This window comes from Colossoma macropomum, unplaced genomic scaffold, assembly GCF_904425465.1.
Source record: "Colossoma macropomum unplaced genomic scaffold, Colossoma_macropomum, whole genome shotgun sequence".
NCBI lineage: Eukaryota > Metazoa > Chordata > Actinopteri > Characiformes > Serrasalmidae > Colossoma > Colossoma macropomum.
Window position 1 is genome coordinate 22,510,929 of NW_023494786.1, and position 27,488 is coordinate 22,538,416.

The 27,488-nt window shown below is 35.8% G+C and overlaps 1 protein-coding gene across 1 annotated transcript; it reads left to right on the top strand.

Moving 5' to 3' along the window:
- On the top strand, positions 1-27,181 carry si:dkey-24p1.1 (uncharacterized protein LOC556718 homolog). The gene is made up of 21 exons (XM_036597233.1): positions 1-69; positions 207-509; positions 1,641-1,889; positions 2,065-2,331; positions 2,491-2,695; positions 7,474-7,595; positions 11,148-11,543; positions 11,681-11,983; positions 14,431-14,679; positions 14,859-15,125; positions 15,406-15,681; positions 16,563-16,835; positions 16,958-17,227; positions 20,539-20,796; positions 20,980-21,064; positions 21,291-21,390; positions 23,299-23,429; positions 23,532-23,589; positions 23,771-23,850; positions 25,178-25,244; positions 26,655-27,181. The coding sequence occupies exons 1-21, from the start codon at positions 39-41 to the stop codon at positions 26,880-26,882; spliced, it is 4,218 nt and encodes a 1,405-aa protein (XP_036453126.1). The 5' UTR covers positions 1-38; the 3' UTR covers positions 26,883-27,181.
- Positions 27,182-27,488: the final 307 nt, after the last annotated feature.

Below are 27,488 nucleotides of genomic sequence, written 5' to 3' on the forward strand. Positions count from 1 at the left end.
ACTACAGCTTCAGGTACATAAAGGGGACGACAAAATTTATGAGTAAACCTATGCATCTCACAATAAACCGTAAGTGCACTGATCTCTCTTTCTTTCCATTATTAAAATGTTCCTATTCTTAATTCCTTGGTTATAGATGAGGGCTTGTTTGGGTGTTAGGGGATCTACTGTATTACATCTTGTGCTCTTTTGTGTTGATTCTGTAGCCAATCCTTGTAAGGTTCACCTTCAAGTTTCAAAAGAGTCACAGAAAGACACTTTCAAAGAACATGACACAGTGACTCTGCAGTGCTCAACGTCAGCCCACTGTCAGTCTTACCCTGAATGGCACGGTTCCAGCTCAGCTGAGATCTCAGAGTCTACCAGAGAAGATAAAGATGAAGGTCAGGAAAAAGTCAGTGAGCTGCAGTTGAAAGTGACCTGGATGGACGATGGAAGAACTTTGTCATGTCGTCCACCAGGAAGCACAGATGACTGTCAGGCCACAAAGGTCACTCTGGCAGTGGAATGTAGGTAAAGATGTACAGTAACAACAGACTGTACACAGTTTATGCTTTTGTGAATTATGATCATCATTTTATTTATTTTAGGGTCCATATACTACATTTTTTCCTGCATTTTATTTATTCATTTATGTATTTATTTTTTACTTTTAATATTTTTGTGAGTTTATGTACCAACAACAATCCTAATTCATTTTTTATGACAAATTTACAACCTATTTTCATCATCCCTCACAATTAAACAGATTGTTTTTGTTACTGCGACTTTAAGACTGATTTAAGTTAATGGACTTTATTGATTGGATGTCTTGCATTGTTCCTCATTCAAAAAGCAGTCCAGGCTGAAATGTCCCTCATAACATCAATGTGAATGGTGCTATAGGCTGAACAGGTGGATATGTATTACTGCTTTAGTTTTTATGATATTACAACAACAAAATGACTTGTTTTTGCGGCTTAGTTGGTATATATGAACTATATAGACAGTATGGCGCTGACTACATCAAGCTCTATTTAAAAAAAAAAGAAAAACACACAAAGAAATTGTGTTTTTTCATGACATGGGCCCTTTAAAGTCAAACATAATTCATTCTGAATTTTTCCTCTATACAGTTACATTTACAGTTACAGAATATGAGGCAGAAGGAGGAAGTGAAACATGACAGTATGGGTTAGAATCATTTTTCAGTGTCCACTGGTGCATTACGACATAGAGGAGACTGAGGCACAAACTAATACGGAGTAAAATCTAACATAGATGCTCTGTGTAGAATGTGCTCTTAGTCATCTTCTCATAGTAAAGTCTGCAAATATTTACAGTGATCAGGCAGTATTTCTTGAGATTCAACCTGAAGACTGTGTTTTTTGACTACTGTGTTATACATAAGTCACATAATATTTGCATGTATTATTTTCATTTAGTTAATACAGTTTTACTAACTAGCTAACTAACTAAGCTTCTTAAAATAAACAATGAAAGAAATTCATATCCTCCAATATAAATTCAATATAATCAATTTTTAGAAGATTTTATGCATAGCCATGAAAATAACATGCTTTAGATGTTTGCTTACAAAATGATTAATCTTGTTTATCTTGTTCATTTGTTTATTTCTTTTTATTCATTCATTTATCAAGATGCACCCAAAGAAACAAAGATAACAGTGAGCTCTGAGGATGTGAAAGAAGGAGAAACTGTCACTCTCTACTGTTCCAGCAAAGCACATCCTAATGCTTCCTACATGTGGTTTAAAAACAATATATTGTCCCAGTCTACTGAAGAGTATACACTGAATGATGTAAAGCCAGAAGACAGTGGAGAATATCGCTGTCAGGCCTCAAACTATCACGGGAAAGAAGATTCTACTGTCATGATCAATGTTAAATGTAAGATTGAGAGTATTAATAAACCCATGAGTCACTTATCAGCCAGTATTATTACTATTGATATTTCATTATTCTTATGATACACTAACAAAAAGGCATGTCTGCAGATTCAATAGTAAGTGACCTACTGATAAAAAATGCATTTTAAAAAAGATAATGACTTTATGTTTCTCAGATGCTCCTAAAGGTGTTCAAGTCGAGGTGGAACCCAGTGATGTTAAAAAAGGAGATGAAGTCAGACTGACATGCTCAGTGCAGAAGAGCAATCCAGACGTTCTACAATATTCCTACAGATGGTACAAAGATAATAAAGAGCTTCAGGAACACAGCAATGAATTATATATTCCAAATGTAACACCAAGTGATAACGGATGGTATCACTGTCAGGCCAGGAATGACATCGGATCTACAGACTCTACTCCAACTGTGATATCTGTGAAGTGTAAGTATTATGTTTATTATTATTATTATTATTATGTTAAATGTTATTGTGTTTTTAGTAACACTAGTAACACTAATTTGAATAATAACATAAATTACATTACATTACATTCATTGCCCTGTGCACTATTGTGCTCTGTATTGCTCTCTCTCTCCACAGATGCTCCAGAAGACACTTCCATTCAAGGCCCTTCTGAAATAAAGCTGGGTTCAGCTCTTCGCCTCAGCTGTTTCTCTAATGCCAGTCCTGAGGCTGATCATTATTCCTGGTATTATAAATCAGAAGACATGCTGGAGTATGTTGTTCTTTCACACACGACTCAGGAGTTTCGGATTGAGAAGGTGGCTGTTGGAGATTCCGGATGGTATATGTGCAGTTCTAGGAATGTTATTGGTGCAGGATCATTCTCAACTGCATTCAGAGTTGATGTACTCTGAAAAGGTGGTTCTTAACATGTTTTTGTTATGCAGAACCTACTGTACTGGCAAGAAAACTCTCATTGTGCTCTCTTTCATTTCTGCAATATAGTGTGTACAACTTTGTTTAATGTAAGCTGTATTCATTTGCATGATAGTACTGTGTGCAATGCTTATTAAATGCCTAAGTCAAAAGGTTTAGCAAGTGAAGATTTCTCCTCAAGTGGCCGCCATTAGCATGCAAACAGCTGTGTGTATTCATTTTTATCTTAATGGACTGGATGAGTAGAAGCAGGGAAAAAGCAGGTGTTTTTATAAATGAACTCTTATTACTAAGACTTCTGTGTATATTTTTTACTTTTGTAACAGTATCTTGAAGCATACGAGATGAAACTTTTAATGGGAAATTATCACCTATCAATCTATGTACTATATCACATACAATACTTTATACATTAAATAGATATATTCTGTTGGACGTTACAACAGTACAGTCTGATCTACATCAAGAACTATATCATTCTGTTTGATCATGTTTTTGAATTTGGTTTTGACTCTGATTTGATGTTGTTGGTTGTGGTGGTGGTGATTCTTTGTTGTTTTGTGTGCTGCCTTCTTGGCCAGGGCTCACTTGTAATAGAGATGTTTAATCTCAGTGTGATTACACTGGTTAAATAAAAGTAAAATGAAATAAGAAAATAAGTAAAATGTATTGAATTTCCAGTCAAAAGGGCCATTAAATACAACATTTTGCAGCATCAAGAAAGAACAAAAACACATATAAGCCTCAACAACTAATGTTATATTCAAATCAGTATTTAGAGTGAACATACTTTAATCCAAGTGTACCTAATCCAAAGAATTATTATATTAAAGTTACATAATCTGATTTCTTGCTGTTACTTTTGGATTACTTGTCCTTTTAAAGTCTTATTTCATGTGCTAAAAAATAAGTATGATCCTTCATTTATCATTATTTGGGTTCTTAATCTCTCACAACATACAATGGTTAGCCAGCACCAGCAGCAATTGTTGATTTTTCTTCTTTCTACATTCTCTAACTGGTGCTACAGCACCACCAAACTTAAGTTGTCACTTCAACATAAAAAATCTCTAGAGCCAGTGTTTTGTTTTTCCATTCAGAGCTACTGTAGAAATATGGCAGCACAACATGGCGCCCTCTGTTGGAAGAGAACCTGCTCCTTATGTAGATATGGATGGATCACTCTAAGCTAATAAAAACACAATGATACGTAGTTACAGGTGATGTAAACTAATCACACTAATGAAAACATGGTTTATATACTATATTCCATTTCTGCTAATAGATCCCTATAAAGTTTACACACCACACCTTCAACACAAGGCAAACAAGAGAACTGCCCCGTTTTATAAAATAAAATGATAAATTACAGTTGACTTAATTATCCCTGCTTTATGTGTGCGCATTTTATATCATTTCAAAAATCAGCTATTCAAATAAGGTGTGATGTAGATCCACAGAGAAGGTAGGATATCAGCAGCTGATATTGAGCCTTACACATCAGTGATCTCACACTTAAGTTGAGCAGTATATTGAAATGTTTTAAACCTAAAGATGATAAATTTGTACAATATAATTTTTTTTGGTTAGACATATACCGTATGTTTGTGAGCAGTGAAAAAGGTGACAAGTTCAGAAATCAAGGCGGTAATTTTGACAGAGAAACATTTTTGGTACACTTAAACTGAAAGCTCTGACATTAAAACAGTAGAAGGATCCAGTTCACTGAGTTCAGCAAATATGCAAATGCAATATAGTTATATATACTGCTCTCCTGGGACTTATTTGTTGAAAATATATTGCTGCTGCTTACCATACCAAAGTTCAAAGATCAACCTGGAAGACTTCTTCTTCTTTTGAGACTCCTCATCAACAAGAGTTATAAATAGAGACCAACTCTGACTGGCCATCATTTGTACTGTGTTTGCTAAAAAGTGAAAGGTGACAAGTTTGCGTGTACATGATTTTAATGTAATCTTGCTAATTAGCACCCCTACTTTTAAATAATGTCCCTGTAATCTGATTGTCTTTTTCAGTGACTGTAATCAAGTACAGCTACCTTTTTTTGTTTTTGCCTGATTGTGTAATGCCATTACATGTATTCTGATACTACCCAACCCTGATCAGCATTGCAGTTGTAGAGGAGAGTGAGACTGAGAAAACAGCGTTTATTAGCGCTCTTAGAGGCCTTAGACTTGAGGATGAAGGAGCTGCTCTTTGTTCCTTTTGCTGCCACTTCAGAGACACTGGATAAATTCCCAAATCCAAAGAATTCAGATTTCCGTCTGTGGGGCCTGCCCATAGTGTCTACGGACCCCCTCTTTGTTATGCTTTTATCGTGACCTTCATGGAAAATTAGAAGGGTACATCTTTCTAATTTTTCACCAAACAGAACAGACGTACCTGACGGCACATATTATTAGAATCACACAATGCAGAGGAGCACAAACTCCTTACTACTCCTAAAACCAAAAAGGTTTACTGCAAATAAGTAAACATCAAACCAAATGTTTAATATAGCTTCTTTACAATGAATTCAGTAATAACAGCAACTGCAAATCCGTTCTGTTTCGCCACATATAACAGCTGCATGTTTTACACGTTAGTCTGAAAAGATGTGAGGCTCAAAAATACACACTAGCAAACACTCGCAACACTCAGACAACTGGGCAATACCATGTGTAAACATTATATCTACAATGTAATTGCATATATAATCCAGTATGCGTATACATAACTCGCCTGTAAATGTGAGACAAATGCTTTTATGCTGGACAATTTTTAATATAATTTTAATGTTTTTTTATTCACCTGTCTGAAATGTTTTCATAGACATATTCACTCAAGACACTATGACCACTTGACATTTAACAATTACCGCAATTACTGCCACCTACTGGCAAAGAGAAATAGCTGTAATTTCCAGCTGCAGAAACAGTTGAAGAGTTTTATTCCAAAATGCTGTTTGCATTACTAAGAAAATTGAGATGTAACAAATTTTTGAAAAGAATAATAGATGTATAATGCAAAACACATTTTCATTTTTTAAAGGTGGTATAGATTTTGCATAATAAGGGTGGTATATATTGAGATAATTCACAGTTTTATTTAAGTAAAATGCCAATTTTCAGTAAATAAACTAAACAAACACAAAATGGTTATGTTGTAACAGTATGACATTGCAGTATGACATAGGTCATCATATAAATTGTATGAATAGGATGAAACCAACAGAGCTTCTAGCAGTAGGCCCGTTTGTACTAACTGTCTTTTCGCATGTTTAATTAACCCATGAATTCCTGATAAGTTCAGATGTTGAAGAAAGCCTTTATTACCTTCACATTCATTCATTAGTGTATGCATTAGGTAATATCGGGTTTACTAATCTTATGGTTGTTAGTATATGACTTATATGAAGAAAACTGCAGTGATGTTGTTCATTTTATGTCAGCCAAGCTGGAGAGGTGTGAACTGTTTTTACAACAAGGGATTCTCACCACTCCTCTTTCACCCCTCATTACTCACGGGCAACTTTTAACACAGAAACTATGCTTCCTAGAGAAAGTGTGGTGAGAAGGAATGACGAAGGTGACTTGGACTTCGATGGAGTCAACCACATTTTCTCCAATGCGCAACTGAAGGTGAAAAAAAATGAACACAGGATGCAATGCGTGCTTTTGCACTATGGAAGTGAGCCTGATTTAGACTGAAGGAGTAAATTTACACTGGAACAGTTAGTTTTATGGGTTATATGACATACAATGGATGAATTGACTGTAAGTAAACTTTCTTAACAGTGCACTGTAAATTTATCTTGAACAGGATTTTTTTGCACACTAAAAGAAATCTACAGAAAGTAGGTGTCTGTGCATATGTTCAGGTGTCAAATTTTAGCATAACTTCTTATCTTTACCAGAAATAAGAACCTTACTTCCTTCCTTTCTGTTTTCTGTAAGGGTGGCTATGAAAATAGCTACAGTACACTGGGGAGTTCTTCTGTTGTTTTACAGGGAGTTCTCCTTTTGTTTGAAAGGTGCTTTCTTGTTTCAGGCTTTTACTTACTGTGATGAACAGTCCATGAAACCATCTGTTAAAAATGTTGTATTTATTTATTTATTTGTTTGGTTGTTTGTTTGTTTGTTTTTCCATAGTATTCAATATGTTTTCAGCTTACACTATAGTTTTAATTAGATGAAAAACTGAACAATGCTTCATATAAGAATGACACAATATAGCAGTTATTTCACATGGTTGACCTGAAATAGTTCTTTTTTGTGACAACAAAGCATCATAAGTCTTTTTATGTCAAAGCTAATGGCTCAGATTACTGAAATGAAAGGACCAGTAGAACATTTTGGAAAACCTCGATTGCTGCAGTAAGAAGCTGAAAACATGAATGGTATTTAAAGATGAAGCAAATCATTTGGAGAAATATTTTCAGTTATTATCTTTAACAGACTGAACTGTAAATACAGGTTATATTGGGTTACAGTTAAGAATCATTTTCTGCAAGCAGAGGAGTCTCAGTTCCTTAAGAGCAGTTCCGCAAGACCCACAAAGTTTACATCTTAAAAATTAGTCATTTGCAGCTGTGATGTGCCAAGGCTGATTGTGTTCACACGCCCACACACAGACATACGCACACAGAGCCTGCAGAACCAATGCATTCGTGTTGTGTTGAAGTGGCTCAGAAACAAAACAAAAGCAAAACAAACAAGCTGAATTGTTTTATTTTTCACCAGCAGCTGATCACTTTGTGAACCACGAAAGAATGTGTCCTGTCTGGAAGCTTCTCCTTCTACTGGGTGTGTACTGAATTTCATTCTAATTTCAGAAAAAACGTTAAGTCCTTGTTCGTTCATATAGTCATTTCACTTAAAATAATAATAATAATAATAATAATAATAATAATAATAATAATAATGAGAGAAAGAAAAAGAAGAAGAGCACTTTACACTACAGGTGACAAACACAACATTCATATGTTGTTAATGATTCATTGATTATCCAATATTGATATATTGGTTAACTGTTTATTATGCATTAGTTATTGCTTAGTAACCCATAAAGTGCTCAGTAATTCATAGTTCAAAGCTTATTTATTCACTAACTGTGTACTAACTGCTGCTTATCACACCACTGTTAAACTAATAAATGTATTTATTCAGATAGAGCACTAACAAGTTCTCTTTTGTTAACTTATGCTCATGCAACAGTCTCATTAATTAAGTAGATTCTTTGGTTGTGAATTAAAATCAGTGATCTTTGAACATTTACTGTTTACAGTGGCTGATTTAGTGCCTTTGTGACCAAAGAGAGCCTTTGATAAAGTTCTGGCAGTGCAAAGCAATGCATGCAAAGCAATGTGCAACACTATCTTATGTATATTTTTCTTCTTATTCTTTTTGTTCTTTACTTTGTTTCTTTTTTCTGCTGGATTTTTGTCGGCTATCTTGTCCTGCAAGTTTCAACTCCAGAATGTTCCATATGATTGGGAATGATGTGCTTGTATACAGCTTTTTGATCCAACGTACAGCTTTTGTACAATCATTGTTAAATCATAGCAACCACCGGTAACCACCTGGGATACTATAGCAACTGCCTATCAACACCCTAACAACCATCTGGGATACCATAGCAACCACCTAGCAACATCTTAACAAGCTTAAGCTGTGCAATCCCTCTGCATTACTGTGTCTTCAAATAAGTAGCCTAGAGGACTGTATCTGTGTTCAGGCCTAACCAGTATGTCCATTTAATGAAGATGGGGTGCTTTTTAAGAGAGCTGTATATCTCTCATATTTGGCTGTTATATATCTCCCATGCACATTCTGCTTATGCCTCCCACTGAGTTTTTACTGTGATTTACAGTCAAATGTGTGCAGGCTGCTCTTATAGTATATTAGTAGTGAGGATCATCACTTTACTTTAGGAACACAGAGAGCAGTGATGAATGATGAAGTAATATGATTATTAATAGTGAAAATGTAAACACAGCTGGGAGCACAGCTGTGAGGAAGTTCAACATGTAGAGATAGAGGTAAAGTCCAGTGACTGTGTTCCATTTAAAGCCTGTTGTGGGCTGTGTGATAACAGAGGTCTTATTTTAGTTTATTTTATGTCACACTGCATGAGATGCTGCAAATAATCCATGGCTGACTCTTATGCTGCAGGTTAGATTATGCAACAAAGATTTTTTTGGTGATGCGTTTGTGACGCAATAAAATAATAATATTCTGCTTGCGGTTTTGTTTCGCCAAAAATATAGCTGTACAACCAAAAAAGCACTCTGTATAATGTTTTGCTGTAAAACATACATTAAACAGCAAAAGGAAATGTTTGGAGCTGTTTGTGGCTGTGGAAACCGAGCAATGTGAAATGTTCATTCTCCAAAATGAGCTTAAGGGAAATAGTGTTTAAAACACTTAAAACAAGCATCATATAGTCTGTGATTTAGAAAAGTAAAGGTTCTTCCTTGAAAATGACATACTAAGTTAGTTTTACAAGGGGGACAAGGTGTATAATGAGGCGTTATCTGCATCAACCAATCTGGGGTGCGTTTCCCAAGTTCCACCAGAGGAACCATCATTAAAGCAGTGAGTGATGAACGTAGATCCAAGAGAAATACAAGAAAAAGTGTATAATAAGTAGGGTGAAGGAAATTAAAATAATATAGAATAATATAAAAAAATTATTTCAGGCCTACATTATCTTGGTTATTGCTTATAAGCTTCACATAGCTTAATATTAGGTTACATTAACTTATCAATTACTAATGAAAAATGATACATTAACTATTGCACATTTTTTGTATTATTAGTTATTTTGTTTTCTGTTTTATTTCACATTACAAAGCCAAACTATGCCTTACTTGTGCTAAAATATAGGGCATTAAACAATACCATAACATGCTTATGATTTTACAAAGAATGTTTTTCATTGCAAGTGCTCAAACTTAGCATGATGATGTAGTAAAATTTGTGATTCAAAGCTTTTCCAAATAACTTAATTTTCTGCCTCATGTCTAAAAATATGAACAAAATATATATACAAAAATTCTTTTTAAAACATCCTAAGAACTATCAGTGTATATTGTGTTATACTAGTAGTAGACACCCAAAAATACAAAAGATCACGTTGGATTCAAACTGTGAACTTCTCATTTCTCACATTACTAAGGTAACGCACTGTGTTTACACTTTGAGCTGTCAGAAATAACTGCATTTGGATCTAACTTTATGATGTGCCACATTTCTTTGCAAAATGAACATATTTTAAGTTATTAAACAAAAACTGAAATTGATGTAGCCCAATCTCAATGCTATAACCTACACTGACATACATATTTTAGATAGTATTACTTTTCATGAGTTTAAATAAAGCTTAATTTCCTGCTCTGTTCATGGGCATTTTGGCTGTTTATTCAATGTAGATTCCATAAAAGACAGTGGTCACACCACTGCAGTTCAAACTAAGGTGGTTCAGAATAACACAGTTCACACTACTATGGTCCAACTGAGCTACGGTGGTTTTGGGAAACAGTCGTTAGTTGGATATTCATTAGTCTAACAATTCAGCTACAATCATCAATCAACAACCCATCTGGTTCTGCAGTGACTTGCATCATTGTTCAGAAAATGCACCCCAGTATGGCCAATAAATGCAGGATAACCCATTAAAAATCATGTTGTAGCCAAGCTCAGCAATAAGCTGGTTACAGGGCTTAGTAGCTTAGCTGTGATACCTATTTAAATGATCTTTCAGACTTTTTAAGTGATTTAGTATGAAATCATAGTAGCAAAACGTAAGTTGAAAAGGTAGCAATACTTCCAACTGAGCAAGTCATTTAAAATATATCTTGTTTTTCAAGTTAGTGACGACTGATGTTTGACAAGTTTAGTAGCTTGGTCAGTTTGTTTCTAGCTTGCTATATTATCATTTCTGCAAAACAGAGAACTAATATGTATAACCTTATAGACATGTGGATTTTGATTGGCTCTTGTCTAGGACACTAGAATACAGCAGTGTTAAAAGACATTGCTGAGCCACAGCAACTTTATGAATATTTCTTATTTACTGTGCCGCACATTTTGCTTGGTGTAGTGCTGAGTTTTATGAATCAGACTCATTGTACTCTCTTCTTAACAGTATTTAGTAGTACTACTGCTCTGATTAATAGCAAGAAATACTATGAAAAAAATAACATGGAAACTCACCTAACCACCTCAACACACAGTGAAATCTTTGACCCTCAGCATGTCAAAACTGCACTGATAGCACATAGAACCACATAATAATAATAATAATAATAATAATACAATTGTTTGTGCATTATTGCTTCTGTTTTCTTCCTTCAGTCACCTTGTGTTTACACAGTTCACTAACAACACCACAAGAGTACGTGACCATAACGGTGGAGACTGTCACAAGAGAGGAGGGATCATGCATCACCATCAACTGCAGATACAGAGCTCAGGAAGACATGCAGCAGCTCTGGTTTAAGGATCCTAAGTGGAATGAAACTGAAAAGAAGTTTAATGGGATCATCGTATATAGTAACACAGAAGACCGTCCACAGAGTCCTGAGTACTCCAACAGAGTGGAATACCAGGGGGTTTATGAAAGGTTACATTCAGCTTCATGCACATTAAGAATAAACCATCTGCAAATGAGTGACAGTGGAAACTACAGCTTCAGGTACATAAAGGGGACGACAAAATTTATGAGTAAACCTATGCATCTCACAATAAACCGTAAGTGCACTGATCTCTCTTTCTTTCCATTATTAAAATGTTCCTATTCTTAATTCCTTGGTTATAGATGAGGGCTTGTTTGGGTGTTAGGGGATTTACTGTATTACATCTTGTGCTCTTTTGTGTTGATTCTGTAGCCAATCCTTGTAAGGTTCACCTTCAAGTTTCAAAAGAGTCACAGAAAGACACTTTCAAAGAACATGACACAGTGACTCTGCAGTGCTCAACGTCAGCCCACTGTCAGTCTTACCCTGAATGGCACGGTTCCAGCTCAGCTGAGATCTCAGAGTCTACCAGAGACGATAAAGATGAAGGTCAGGAAAAAGTCAGTGAGCTGCATTTGAAAGTGACCTGGATGGACGATGGAAGAACTTTGTCATGTCGTCCACCAGGAAGCACAGATGACTGTCAGGCCACAAAGGTCACTCTGGCAGTGGAATGTAAGTAAAGATGTACAGTAACAACAGACTGTACACAGTTTATGCTTTGGTGAGCTGTGATTATTTCACAGTATATCACTTTACATTAAAGTTACTCCTTTTAACATCAACGTAAATGGGCGGACTTCTACGGCTGCAGGTCGAATAAGTGGATATATGTTCATGCAATCGTGTTTGTAACATTACAAAAACAGAGAAATTCAAGATGTGCTGTTTTTGCAAACTAGTTTCTATATATGGACTATATAATTTGGGGTGTGAATGGTATGTTTTGAAACTATAGCAGTGTTGACATTGTATATCGGACTCTTTTATTTCAAAACATGCTAGAAAATTTGTTATTTATGATACGCGCCCTTTAAAGTCTATTTGAAATAGAAATCATTACACATTTTCATTTCATATCGTAACATGTTATGAGTAAAACACTACAGAATCTGAGGCTGGAGGAGGAGGTGAAACATGATATTATTGGTTAGAATTAATTTTCCATGTCTGCTGGTAAACTATGACATAGGGGAGAGTGGGGCACAAACTAACATGGGGTTAATGTACTTCTAGTTATTTTTTCATACTCTCACATTCAGATCAGACAGATATTTCTTGAAATTCGTCTTATTTCCGTACCATCATAAGTGTGTTTTGATTACTGAGTTAAGCATACAGGTCACACACCTCTACTGTTTTAATTTAGCTAGCAGTTTTACACCTAAGGGTACCAAAATAAATGATCAGAGAAGCATATATCCTTCTTCAGAACTATATAATGTGACTTAACAATCACTTGGAACACATGATCACACTTACTAAATATAAACTAGAATTATTTAAGCAATAGAACATGAGAGGGAGTGTGTGATTGACTTCGGCTCGTGCCTGTGACCAAATGACAGCTGTGATGTTATAGCGATAATGCACAACCTCGAGTGTTCTATTGCTTTTATACAACAGTTAAGTAAATAAAGTAAGAAATAAATAAATTGGGCTGTGAACGTGATATTTAATATGTTTTAATGTTAGCAGTTCCTCCACCAAATTATAGTTCCTTAACAAGCCGTTTGTTGCCACGTCAGAGTAACGAGCTCCACAGCCTCGCCTTTTGAAGTACGGACTGAGCCATAAAACTACTGCAATGTTAGGTTTAGCTCAGTTTTGTCAATTTTTGCTAGATCAAGATTAATGTTGTTTTGTTCCAGCCAGTCTGTAAAGCATCTTACAGCCCATTTTGTTTGGCAAATGGTATTCGGTTCATTTCTGGTTAATTCCAGGTTGTTTAGATTTTCTTTTGTCACAGCTGCTGAATGAAAAGCTTTGCTTTAGGTCCAATGTGACCTTAAAAGTATCCATTTTCTGTTTCTGTGCAAGAAGTAAGAAATAAAAATGTTTCAAATGGCTTGAGCATCTCCTACAGCTGTCAAACTCATTGCTTAGCAACGGCGTCACAGCGGAGTGATACAGTGTTTGTGAAAAAAATGTGATGTTATGGTGAAATACCAGCACGGTTAGAATGCTTCTCAACCAATCAGCTTGTGTGGCCAGAAATAACTGTTGTATAAAATACAGTAACCTCCTGTATTTTACATAACATCTGTAAAAGTAATGCCGTAATGCAGCATGTAATTTACTATAAAACGTGACATTTACCTGATGTATAAATTATTTTACCTGCCCAAAAATATGTAGTGTGTGTATAAGTGACATAAAAAGAAATTAAAATAAATGAAAAAAAAAATTATGAACAAATTTATTGATCACTATTTTATGGATGTTTTGGTGGTAGAATAGGCCACTGCCAGACTGAATTGAGCAAAGGCTGATGCTGTACAAAAAAATGTTCACCCTGTTGTGCAGTATATATGCATAGAATATCTCAGTACACTCTCAGAAAACTGGGGTGTTACCCCTCTTGTCACTTGGGTGTACATCTTCAGTATCTTTAGTTAGAGAACATAATTGTGTCATATTCAATTACAATTCGACAGTTGTATTGACTCCACACACCCCGTCTCACCTCCAGGCTTTTTATTTTATTGTTCTATTCTAAAACATTAGGTTATGAAAATGTATAAATATGTACATTTAAATAAAAACTTATTTAAGGTACACAGTGTATGCCTTCTTTTAAATACACAATTTACACACAGTTTAACTTTGCTCACAATTTCCACAATCATGACCAAAACTCAAACAACATTTTAAATTTAAAAGTAAAACATTTGCACCTATTTTACTGTGAAAAATAAATGCTAAATATTATGACTTCTAATCATTAATATTGTGTAAATAATCCCACTATGGAGTTAGATGTAATGTTTGCATTTCTGCCACTTTCATTTGAATTGTTCATGAGCCATAATTGCAAAGCAGTGTTTTTGTTTTGTAGCAGTGATGTGCAGGTTGCTTGCTTACAAAACGATTGTTTATCTTGTTCATTTGTTTATTTCAAGATGCGCCCAAAGAAACAAAGATAACAGTGAGCCCTGAGGATGTGAAAGAAGGAGAAACTGTCACTCTCTACTGTTCCAGCAAAGCACATCCTAATGCTTCCTACATGTGGTTTAAAAACAATATATTGTCCCAGTCTACTGAAGAGTATACACTGAATGATGTAAAGCCAGAAGACAGTGGAGAATATCGCTGTCAGGCCTCAAACTATCACGGGAAAGTAGATTCTACTGTCATGATCAATGTTAAATGTAAGTTTGAGAATATTAATAAACCCATGAGTCACTTATCAGTCAGTAAATTTCATTATTTTAATAATACACTAAAAAGGCATGTCTGCAGATTCAATAACAAGTGACCTACTGATAAAAAATGCATTTTTAAAAAGATAATGACTCAAAATGACTCAGTTGTGCTTTATGTTTTTCAGATGCTCCTAAAGGTGTTCAAGTCGAGGTGGAACCCAGTGATGTTAAAAAAGGAGATGAAGTCAGACTGACATGCTCAGTGCAGAAGAGCAATCCAGACGTTCTACAATATTCCTACAGATGGCACAAAGATAATAAAGAGCTTCAGGAACACAGCAATGAATTATATATTCCAAGTGTAACACCAAGGGATAGTGGATGGTACCACTGTAAGGCCAGGAATAACATCGGATCTACAGCGTCTACTCCAACTGTGATATCTGTGAAGTGTAAGTACTCTGTTAATATATCTTGAACAAACTACAGTTCTGCACAATTTTAATTTTGAGCATTTGATGAAACAGGTTTTTCATTGTAGGGAGGTGACTTTGTGAGGCAAAATGTCAATAAATAAATAAATAAATCCTTGCAAATGTATTTGTGTTAGACTAATTTTTTGAATAATAATAATAACAATAATAATAATAATAATAAAGCCAACACAAATTTGAATTACATTCATTGTCCTGAGCACTATTGTGCTCTGTATTGCTCTCTCTCTCTCCACAGATGCTCCAGAAGACACTTCCATTCAAGGCCCTTCTGAAATAAAGCTGGGTTCAGCTCTTCGCCTCAGCTGTTTCTCTAATGCCAGTCCTGAGGCTGATCATTATTCCTGGTATTATAAATCAGAAGACATGCTGGAGTATGTTGTTCTTTCACACACGACTCAGGAGTTTTGGATTGAGAAAGTAGCTGTTGGAGATTCCAGATGGTATATGTGCAGTTCCAGGAATGTTATTGGTGCAGGATCAAACTCCACTGCATTCAGAGTTCACATACTTTGTAAGTTTATTTGTTTTATTTTGGTGTTTATGTTTGTGTGTGTGTATGTGGGGGTGGGGGGGTGGGTGGGGTGGGGGTGTTGTATTAATGTTCAGTGCTAATTTAAATAGTATAGAATTAGGCTTTTAATATAAACCTACCATATTGGAGAGAAGATAATGTAATGTACAATATGATATACACATCCATGTGTAGTCTAAGTTGTATTTATTTCTGTGCAAATCAAGACATTTTAAGTTGCAAACTTTCAGTGCAATTTTAATCTCAACCCATTATTTAAAAACGAGTATTTATTATTTTATTAATTAGCTATTACTACTGAGGATTTCTGTGGGTTTTGAAGCATATGAGATGAGATTTTAAATGTATTTATTTATTGTTAAGTTATTTTGAAAGACCAAAAGAATTTGGACAGGCAAGGGTGATAAAGGCACACGTAGCACTTGCTTGCATATTGTTTGTGTTTTGTAGCTTCCTTCAAAGTGCTCTGAAAGTCTTGAATTTCGCTTATCAATGGTTGGCATTGATTTCTGCTGCTCTTACACACACCAAGACATATTCTTCATAACTTGATATCCAATTCATTGTAATAGTTCTGCTTGGCTATCTCATTTTTCTCCACAGCTAAAGTCATCAAATCTTACTCCATTTCCAAATGATGCATCACACAGTTGATTTTGGTTTACTTAACGTTTCAGCCCTTTCTCTGATTACTGTATTTTCATTTTCAACTCCATGAATCTGCCTTTAGGTTCATACAGAAATACACTATAACAAAATACTGTAGTGTCTCATGGAAAGCTGTGTAAAATTGGCAGTAAAAAAAAAAATTGTTTTTTTTTCTCTTAATGTTTTTTCCAAATGTTTTTTTTTTTTCATAGATCCCCCAAGGCGACTTAATCTGAGCATGGCAGATGTTGTAAGAGAGACTGAACTGCTTAACATCTATTGTACTGTAGAAAGCTATCCTGAGGCAAAGATTACACTGAGCAGAACTTCTCACACACTCGAAAAGAGAGTAGTGATAGTGAGTGAATCATACAACAAGCTCACTTTCTCTGGAAATGTGTCTGAGTCATATGCGGGTGAGTACACCTGCACAGCAGAAAACTCAGAGGGAAAAAACTACACAAAACAACAGCTGAAGGTTTTGTGTAAGTAAAGATCTGCCTTCCTCAAATTATTTGCACAAAAAGAATATAAGCATATGATCAGCTGTAAGCAAGACAAAGAATGATCAATTACCCATCTTCAATCCTTTGCCTTGTCTTTGCAGATGCTCCTAAGGATGTTAAGGCATCGGTACATCCAAGCGAAGGGCTGAAAGAGGGAACTGAACTAACACTCAAATGTGAAGCTCATTCTGAACCCAGCGTGTCCAAGTATTCATGGGAGAAATCATTCGGGACGGCCACAAAGACAATAGGACGGGAACAGAAACTAACCGTGCGTTCACTTAATGTGTCTGACGCTGGAAATTACTTCTGCACTGCCAGCAATGACCTCGGCACAAATCAGTCTGCATCAGTACAGATCAGAGTCAAATGTAAGTTTAAAAGTTCAGCTCATTTGACTGTAAACCATATGAACTAGGACTGCTAGACTAACATTTAACATTGCTATAAGATGAACATCACACACTATCAGCATTAGTAGTGTCCTTTACCTTTTAAACTCCTTGGAACCACCGGTGGTTACAAAACGCACTTCGTCATATTCTTCATAACTTTCATATTTCATAAGCTACATTCAAAAGGTGGGTGTGGTATGAGAGCTGTAAATCTGTAACTCTGTCTTCTTTCCAGTCAAATAGATGGGTAATGTAATTTTAAACCCTTATAAGAAAGAAGCTGAACTCACATTTTTTTGTCTACTGAAAGTCCACCCATTTTCCCACAAATCTGGGCTATAAACTAAACAGATGGTGTCTCTTCAGTGATCTGCTCTGTAAAAATTATTTTTATAAAATAATACAAAGAGCATCTAAGATTTTTAGCTTTCAGCAGTAAATTGTAAGCATATAGCAATATGTGTATGATCATAAAACACATTTTCTATTAATTTGAGGGGAACTTTTACAAAAAATAAATAAATAAATAAAATAAAAATGTACATTTATTTCATGCAGTTACTAAATAATTTGCCTTACGATTTGGTCATGGAAAAACCAAAATACACCCACGAGCATAAAATGCCCTTAATGCCCTTAGTGTAAACTTCAGGGTTACTTCTGTTTCCACAAAGCTGTGATTCCAGTCAAAGTTAAAAATTTAAAAAAAATCATTTTAGAATTTTAGTTAATAACAAAGCTAAAGGGATGTAATTCCTTGAAACTGCCCTCCGTCAGTTAGCAAATGTAAATGCTGTAAATGAAATTGTAAATGCAGTAGGGAAAAGAAGAAAAGAAGAATAGTGGCCCTGGCCACTAATAGGTTGGCCCAGGGCACTTTAACCTGCTTGTGAGCCCTGGGGCCACTGGTGGGCGTGGGGTCTAGGTGTCTAGATCATAGAATGACAAAGGCAGTGTTAACCAGCCCTCTTCCTGGAGAGTTTAGTTACAACCTGCATTAACATGCTCCCCTCTCCTTATCTAACATGAATGATATTATCCAACCAATCAAGAACTTCTGAAAAAGTTAATTAGCTGGTGGGGGAAACGGGAAATGATTCAGTAAACTGAAAAGATTTTAGAGGTTTGCTTTGACATTTTCACAAAGCCTCTTTCAGCCCTTGCAGTAAAATAGCACTGCAAACATTACATTTTCAGAAAACTGACGATGACAACATTTATTTACTTTGGATGGGTAGAAAACAACATACTCTATGGGAGAGAATCTCACTTTTGAACGTCTACAGTTACATCTCTTCAACGCCAACTGGAGCTTCAAATTCAAACACTGGAGCTCTGATTAAAAACTGAAGGCTTGGGGGACGGCAATGGTTGCTGTGCAGTGATTGGAGGGCTGAGATAAGAAGGTGGTGTTTGACTGAGACTGTATGATTAGACAGGCCAAAATACAGTGAAAGATATCAGAGGCCCTGAATTACTCTGGGCCCCCAGGCTTTAGCCCAGGTAAGCTTATGCATTAAATCACCCCTGAGTTGGCCAGTAGGCTACAATATTTATCAATGAGACAAAACATAATGACCACTCACAGATGGCTTATTGGATGTGGGAGAAATGGACAGCGTGTGGAGACCTAAGCAACTCTGACAAGGGGCACACCATTATGGCCAGACAACTGGGTCAGAGCAGGTCTGAAACAGCAAGGCTTGTGGGGCACTTGAACTGCTTACACAGTGTTGGGCATCCAATGATCATTGATGTGAAAGGGCAATAATGGCTATCTATAATGGTCCGAACCAAGAGACGGGCTACGTTGGCACTAGTAACATACATTTTTAATGATAGAGAAGTAATGTGTCACAACACCAAGTGCAATGCATCCTGCTGTGGACGTTGGAGCAATGAAAGAAGCTCGTCTGGTTCGATCAGTCCCGGTTTCTATTACATCTGATGGACGGGTAAGTGAGTATGTGTGATGTTTACCAGGTAGGTGGCCAGGTATGTGTGACATTTACCTGGGGAAGTGATGACACCAGGATACATTGTGGGAAGAAGAAAAGCCGGTGGAGGGAGCGTGTTGCTCTGGGCAGAGTTCTGCTGGGAAACCCTGGATCTGGGCATTCAGCTGGATTTGACATGTGCCATCTACCTTAATACCACCGTACACCCATTCATGGCAATGGTGCACTCTGCCACACTGCACACAATGTTCGGGAGTGTTATTAGTTGCATGACAAGAGTTCAAATTGTTGCCCTGGCCTCCAAATTCCCTTGATCTCATTTGCGCATCTGTGGGATGTGCTGGAACAACAAGTACAATCTGTGGCGGCTCCACCTCCACCGTTTAGAGGACTTAAAGAATCTGCTGCTAATGTCTTGGTGCCCAGAGAAGGCTGAAGCACATAAACCTCTTAATTAAGAAAAAGTATGACATACATTTTTTTCTCATATAGAACTATAAACGTACATGCTCCTAAAAAAGTAAACGTTTTGTTTATTTTTTAAATCATTTCTAATTCAGTTTTATAAGGGAAATCTTTTTTTTTTTTTGAGAGTTAGAGTTTCACATCCATTAAACTGAGCTTACATAATGGTTTATACCAGAACTGCATGCCTCATCCACAAAAATCCACTCATCTAGAGCACTCAAACATATTTACACGTTTTCTCATTTTTCATTCCTAGTAGGATTCTGTTTTGCTTCTGTTTGAATACAATTGTCCGATTAAAAATACCTAAACAAATACATAGAGAGATAAAATAAATACATTGTTAAAACTAAATTAACAGGCCTGTTTTTAAAATATAGTAAGTAACTTAGTAACTATTTACTAAGGGCAAGACAGGGTTTAAGAATGAATGAGTTCCACTTTAGTTAAGGTCTTACAATTTTTTAAATATATTTTATCATTTGCAGACTATTGTAAGTCATTTGTAAACATTTCCTAGCTATGTGAACTACGTGTTTAACTAATATTGTTAAAAGGTACTTTTCAGTCTTCTGCCCACATAATTTGCTTTTAAATATGCTGTGCATTCATTAATGCACTTCTAAACATAGTGGCCTACTAAATATTGTAAAATTAAATGTCAGTGATTTTGGTTTACAGGACATGCAAACAAATTCAGAACACTTAACACGTATGAGTACGGTTGCAACTGAAATGTGAACGTTTGCTAGCATTTACTACCAGTTTTTGAGCGACTGATTCTCAGTGGTGTTTTCCCATTTTCTGGATAACGGCAGTTCATACTATGAAAGATGTTTATCTTATAAACTTTTTTTTCAGATCGCCCACACATTACAATTATCCATAACCTGACCTCCATGGGTCTGTGGGATGGGAAGGCTCCAGTCCAGCTGACCTGTAAAGCAGACTGTTATCCACCAGCCACAACCTACAAATGGTACAGGAAGGACGACAACACAGAAAAATTAGTGGCAAGTGATCAGAACTACACTGTTCAACCACAAGACCCAGGAATCTACTTTTGCTACGCCAGTAATGAAATAGGAGAATCTACATCTGAGCCAGCTGAACTATTTGGTAACTATGCACCGTAGTATAGGCACAGGCAGACAAACATTCATTATCAATATCAGCATTTTAGGTTTTCTTCAGAGTTCACTGTTAATTGAATATCAAATCAATTTCACATGTTCCAGTTACTTTAAAGCACAGAACTCAACAGCGACACTAATAACACTAATATTTTTTCATTTGTTTCAGGGTTCTTTCATCAAATACTTCTTCAGATCCTGATTTCTACATTCATCATCTGCATTCTGATTGGTGTCATAATTCTAGTGCACAGGTAGGAACATCTTCTCTCCAGTTTTGCTAAATGGTAAACATTTTCCACTGATTCTCAAAAGCAACATACCCAAAAATTACTGATGAAGCTTTTTTAAATTAAGAGCCTCAATCTGAAAAGACTGTATCTACTGTATGTAGAAAAACAGCTATTGTCTATTATTGTAGCATTTAGACTTTTTATTTTATAAACAAATATATTAACATATTTTTCTTTAATTTCACAGAATCTTCATGAGAAAGAGATCATCAGATGGAGCAGTTAGCCAGTCACGCTTCTTTGCTGTTATCCCTGCTCGGTCTTCTAGAGTCTCAAACTTCTTATTGGTTGATTTCCTTCTGTCCTTCTGCTTATATTCAAGTGCGCATATACTACACTATATGGCCAAAAGTATATGGACACGTGGCCATCAGCCCTGAGCTTATGAGCTAATTGGACATCCCATTGCATAAGCATAGGCATTAATATGGAGTTGGCCCCACTTTTGCAGCTATAATAGTGTCTGCTCTTCAGGGAAGTCTTTTCACAAGGTTTTGGAGTGTGTCTGTGGGAATTTGTGCCCATTCATTCAAAAGAGCAGAGTTCAGGCACTGATGAACGAGAAGACCTGGCTTATGTTGAGGTCAGGGCTTTGTACAGGAGTTCCTCCACACCAAACATGTCAAACTGTGTCTTTATGGACCTCACTTTTGTGTACAGGGGCATAATTATACTGGAACAGGAAAGAGATTTGTCCAAAATGTTGCCACAAAGTTGGAAGGATTTAAGTGTCTGATATATCTTTGTATGCTGTAGCATTAACCTTACCCTTCACTAGAACTAAGGGGCCCAAACCCTGGAAAACAGTCCCAGACAACCAAACTTATTTTTGGAACTATGCATTCTGGTAGGTAGTGCATCCAAATCCAGATTCATCCATCTGACCGTCAGATAATGAAGCATGATTCATCATTCCAGAGAACACCACACTGGCGTTGCTGATAGTGACCTTAGGCTTGTGTGCAGCTGCTTGGCCTGTAAACCCATTTCACAAAGCTCCTAATGCACAGGTCTTGTGCTGATGTTGCTTCTAGAGGCAGTTGGGAACTCAGTAGCGAGTGATGCAGTAGAGGCTGGGTGATTTTTACACGCTACACTCTTACACGCTACACTCTTCAGCATTCTGTGGTCCTGTCTGTAGGTTTGTGAGGTCTGCTGCTTCATGGCTGTGTTGTTGTTGCTCTTAGACACTTCCATCTCACAACAGTAGTACTTACAGTTGACCAGGGCAAATCTACTATGGCAGAAATTTCACAAACTGACTTGGCAAAGGTGCAATCCTATGGCAGCGTCATGTTTAAAGTTACTGAGCTCTTCAGTCCTACTGTCAATGTGTGCCTATGGAGATGGCTATATGCTTGATTTTTGTTGCACCTATTAACATTGGGTGTGGCTAAAACACCCTAATGCAATAAGGAGGCGGTGTCCACATACTTTTGGCCATATAGTGCAGATTTAACTGTTCAAAAGTCAGGAATCACTGTTTTCAATAATACAACACAGATTTTTATTTACATGTATCAGTGATTCTAATATGATACTAATATTCTCTAGGTTTTCAACAGTTTGCAGGAAGCTGGAAAAACTGAGTTGGAAAAATGAAGAAATTATTGAGAAAGCTTTATAGCAATAACTGAGAAAGCTGTATAGCATCAAAGAGTGAACTTGTAAAAAATAAATGTCTACAATGCATTGTGAACAAATCTTGCTTATTAGCTTATTAGCTATTCACAGTAATTTTGTCACTAGAAACTATTATGAATGCATAATTACAGTTTATTATTTCATAACATTTGCTAATTCGTACCATAACTTTTTGTTCCAGCATTTTTCCAATTTTTATTCAAATATATTAATAAACAAAATGTTTTTGTGTCCAGTTTATAACATTTCACTATGTAATGTATAATGCATTACTAATATACAATTATTAAAATAACAGGTGATTCCAAACTTTTGAACAGCAGTGTTTGTACCATTGAGTTCATATTTTAATTACATAAAATTAAAGCATACATAAAGGCATTAAAGCAATATCTAAAAATGATAGCTTTAAAGTCACTAACAGCTCCATTTATACATATTGGTTCGTGATAAATACTGATAAGAAAATAAACCTAGTAAAGTAAATTATCATTTCAGTGATCATTTGAATTAGTGACTATTTGGATTAACAAACTACAACCGTCTTGCAGGGCTCATGGAACAACACTAGAGAGAACTTGATGATGGCGGACGAGATGGATTCTTGGCGCAACTCAGGCAACCAGTCAGCTACTACAACACACACTGATAGCTCAACCAACAGACACAACCTAGCAGAAAGGTTCTTAGCTCTTGCTACTTCTGGGATTTGCAGCAGGAGTTTGTATACATGAGTGGACAAACCTTTATAACCTCATATTTTCTCTTCTTCTTGAATTTCAAGGCCAGTTGTCAACATTCACACAGTGTATGATGCTATAAAGCTTCCACAAACCATACAGGTATGAAATGAGTCACTAGGTGGCACAATTACTGTATGGTGATAAATACTGCATTGAATAATTCACTAAATGTACCCATTTCTAATGTAATTCAGTACAAGACTGAGTCTGTGTTAATACATTATACTACATTTGTAATAATAATGATGTTATAAATATAATGCTTTTGCACTTTTTTTAGGATGGTCATCACAAACAGAAGGATTCAACCACATCCGCTGTGAACTATGCTAATCTGCAGATCAAGGATCCAACTAAAAGGTAAGGTCATAAAGATAACGGACAAAAAGAACAGTCATTCACAAGTAGCACCATGTGAGGCTAGAAAACGACAATATGTGCATCATAATAACTTTTATGCGCGTATTTTCGTCAGAAGAAAAAGCATATTTACAAAATGGTAACTTTTCAGAAGGAGGAAAAAAGTATAACTTATAATGGAAAATAATGTAAAAATATACTACATATAAAAATATATAGAAATGTCTTTTTTCAGTAGAGAAAAATACTGCTTTTGTTCACAAATTTAGTGTCATGAGACAGAATGGTGCCACTTCACAGTTCATGCAGAGAGAGATGTACAGAAAAGCCTCTGTGAATAAAAAGTGCTGAAACAGCTCTATATGGCTAGAAACACGATTTTCCCAGAACAGTTCAGATGGTAAAAAAAAAAAGAAAGAAAGAAAAAATCCTTATCACTAGGTTATGAAGAAGCCACAACAACCAAAATTTATGTGACAGCAGTTTTTTTGCAGGACATCACCTCTTTACATAAGGCATTTTTATTTTCTTTGGTAAAAGTCACTTTTATGGAAACAAGCTACTATTCAGAAAAAAATGTAAACTTTTAGATGCTTTATTTTATCACTTGTAATTTGCACAGAAAGTCAATAGAAACACAGCTACTGAGGTGTGTAAAAACGCAACACTGATCTGATCTGATGCCTTTGTATGAGCGAATGCATACTACCATGCCACAGTGTTGGTATCACTGCTGTGCTGAATGTGATCCAAATAATATCCCATCAGTGGTGATCCTACTGTGGTTCTTTTACATTGATGACTGAGTTGAGGCAGGAAGTAAGCACAAGTGTTAAAGTCTGCTTAAATAAAACAGAACATTGGGGAAAACACAAAGCAGTAAAACCACAAGTGAACACAGTCCACTGTCCAACTCAACACAAGACCAGTCAAAGACACACAAACACACAATGGGTATTTATATGAGAGACCAGAACAAGACACAGCTGGGAGACAGGATTAAACAGGTGTAGAAACTAATAACAAGGTGGAAGTAAGAAAGAGAAATGGGAGGAGACTGAAATGTCTATGTGTTGGATGATAAAAACAAATAATATGGTTATTATAACCATATTATTATAATAATACAGTTAAGTGAACAAATAAATAAAATCACTCATTATTCTATTAATGATAATGTTTATTTATTCTAATATTAGTGTTTTTCTCAGCCAATTTCTTTGCTGCCCAGATAAATAATTTTCTCAGGTACCCAAAACTTTTGCAGACTACTGTATATATATTTAGGTTTTTATTTCATAAACTGACATTATTGTTTTTGTTCTAGTGTATGCAGCAGTGATGGAGGTGGAGCTGTGTATGCTGTAGTTTCAAAAAATAAGCAAAAGACAAAGGTAAGTTCTACCACACAATTTTTGTGTTTGTGAAAGAATTTAGTCAAATGTAGCTTAAAAGCTAAAGACACAATGATGAAATATTTTGCATACAGAGAAAAAATATATCACACACAGTGAGGAAATATTAGCCTGTGGACTTAAACACTATCCTTCCCTGAAAACTGCTTCATCACAGTTAACCTTAGGCTGGCTTTACACAGTGAAACTTACATGCAACTTTCATTGTTTGAAACTGACAACTGCATAATGTAAAGGGTCCTGCAACCCACTTGATACAGCTGCAACAGTTGCAACAATCTTAACGTTGTAAAACAAGTTTCATGAAACAGCTGGGGCGAGGCCAGCCAAGGCGCATTACGAGATCATGTTGATATCATTGTTTCAAACAACTGACTTCACTGGATATAATGGACAAGAAAACCAAATAGAAGATGGCAGATTGTTAATTTTATCAGTTTGTCAGCCATGACAACAAACAAGTTTCTCAAAGCTATTATTTCTTGCGGTGCTTCTGGGAAGAAAGATTGAGGCATAACCATTCTCATGATTAAAAAATTAATTTAACACATGCACAACAGGTTAAAGTCAGAATAAATAATAAATAACTATAAACAGATATGTGGACAAAAGAACATCAATGACGACAAAATACAAAGACAAAATACTTTATATAGCAAGAAAGATACCATGCATTAAAAAATATGAGCTGCTAATTTGGCAGCTGCTAATGTGTTGCATGCAAGTTTTGTTGTTTTTTTGCTCTGTCACATTGCAGGGCAATGAAATTGCATGTAACTTACAACATGCAATTAGTTGCATGAAAATTACACCCTATAAATGTGCACTTTTTTCAGTTTCATTGTATATATTTATTTAGCCTATAAAGTAAGCTGCAACATAAAATGGATGTTACTAAAGTAGATACAGCACAAAGCTGGCACCATCAGGCTAACACATGGCATAGACCTGTCTCTAGTTTAGAGTTGAAAATAGCCTTGTATAAGCATAAATAAATAAATAAATTAATTAATTAATCAAAATCATGTTCTCAGGTTAACTGTGAATTATGAATGAGTGTGAACATGAATTTAGTGCAAAAAAGTTATTTATTTATTAGCTAGATATTTTGGCTGTAGTTGATTCAGTTTGCTGTGTTTCTGGTCCTGAATGGAAGGAAAGTGGAAAGTGAGTGTGTATTGCAATGTAACCATTGCACTGAACTAATAGCATTGTTAAAGGATATTGTGTTGCTGCATTAGCAGAACCCTAACGTTCCTAAAAGCAATATTACTGCTTTATTCTATTCACCATGAAAATCTAGAGAGAGTCAATGGTGTATGAATCTTTCTTAATAAGAATCAATCAACTAACCAACCAACCAATCAAATAATCAATCATTTCTTCCAGGTGATGCAGGGTGATAATGAAGATTATGAAAACATATCTGGTGCTAATGCTGCACGGCCTGATTTTTCCAACATTATCTGGGACTCAAGCAGTAGTGAAGAGGAAGAGGAACTGAATTACACCCATGTCACTGTCACTGGAACACCACAGCATAAACCCCAGCACACTGGAGGGGATTCCAGTTCTGATGAGGAAGATCGGACTGAATATTCTCAAGTCAAAATGTAATATTAAATGACCAGTAATCCTGTTTATGTCTCAACCTTTTGTATAGTATGCACACGATTCCTGAGGTGCACAAACACAGTTTTGAAGGTGCTGGTCAGCAGAATTAGGGGAAGAGAGGATCTGAGGGAAAAATTGCTTTCATTGCTTTTTTTTTCAAAACAACTGTGTAGCAAAAGTGCTGTGTGTGATATTGTAATGATGTTTATAGCTGATATTGTACTGTGTAATCACTGGAAATTAGATGGTCTGATGGTTTCAGGTGGGATTCACTAACTAAATCTATGTTAAATAAAACAATATACTCAAACATGTTTGTGTGTTCCATGTTGAAAGATGCACTTGGCTCAAACTGACTCTGAGATGCAGGAGTTTATTTGCTTAACAAACATTTTACGTGTATCTTTAATTTATCTGTAAGTCTTCTTAAGGCTAACATAAAAGGAAACTTATGTTCTAAAGCACACATCACAACAGATAAAAACAAAGGTTCACATTTTACTTAAACCCTGCTATATAACAGTGACATAACCATACCACAAACAGGTCATGGCAGATGTCATATGGCATGACATGTTTGCCCAAATTACTACCCTTGACTTCAGGAAA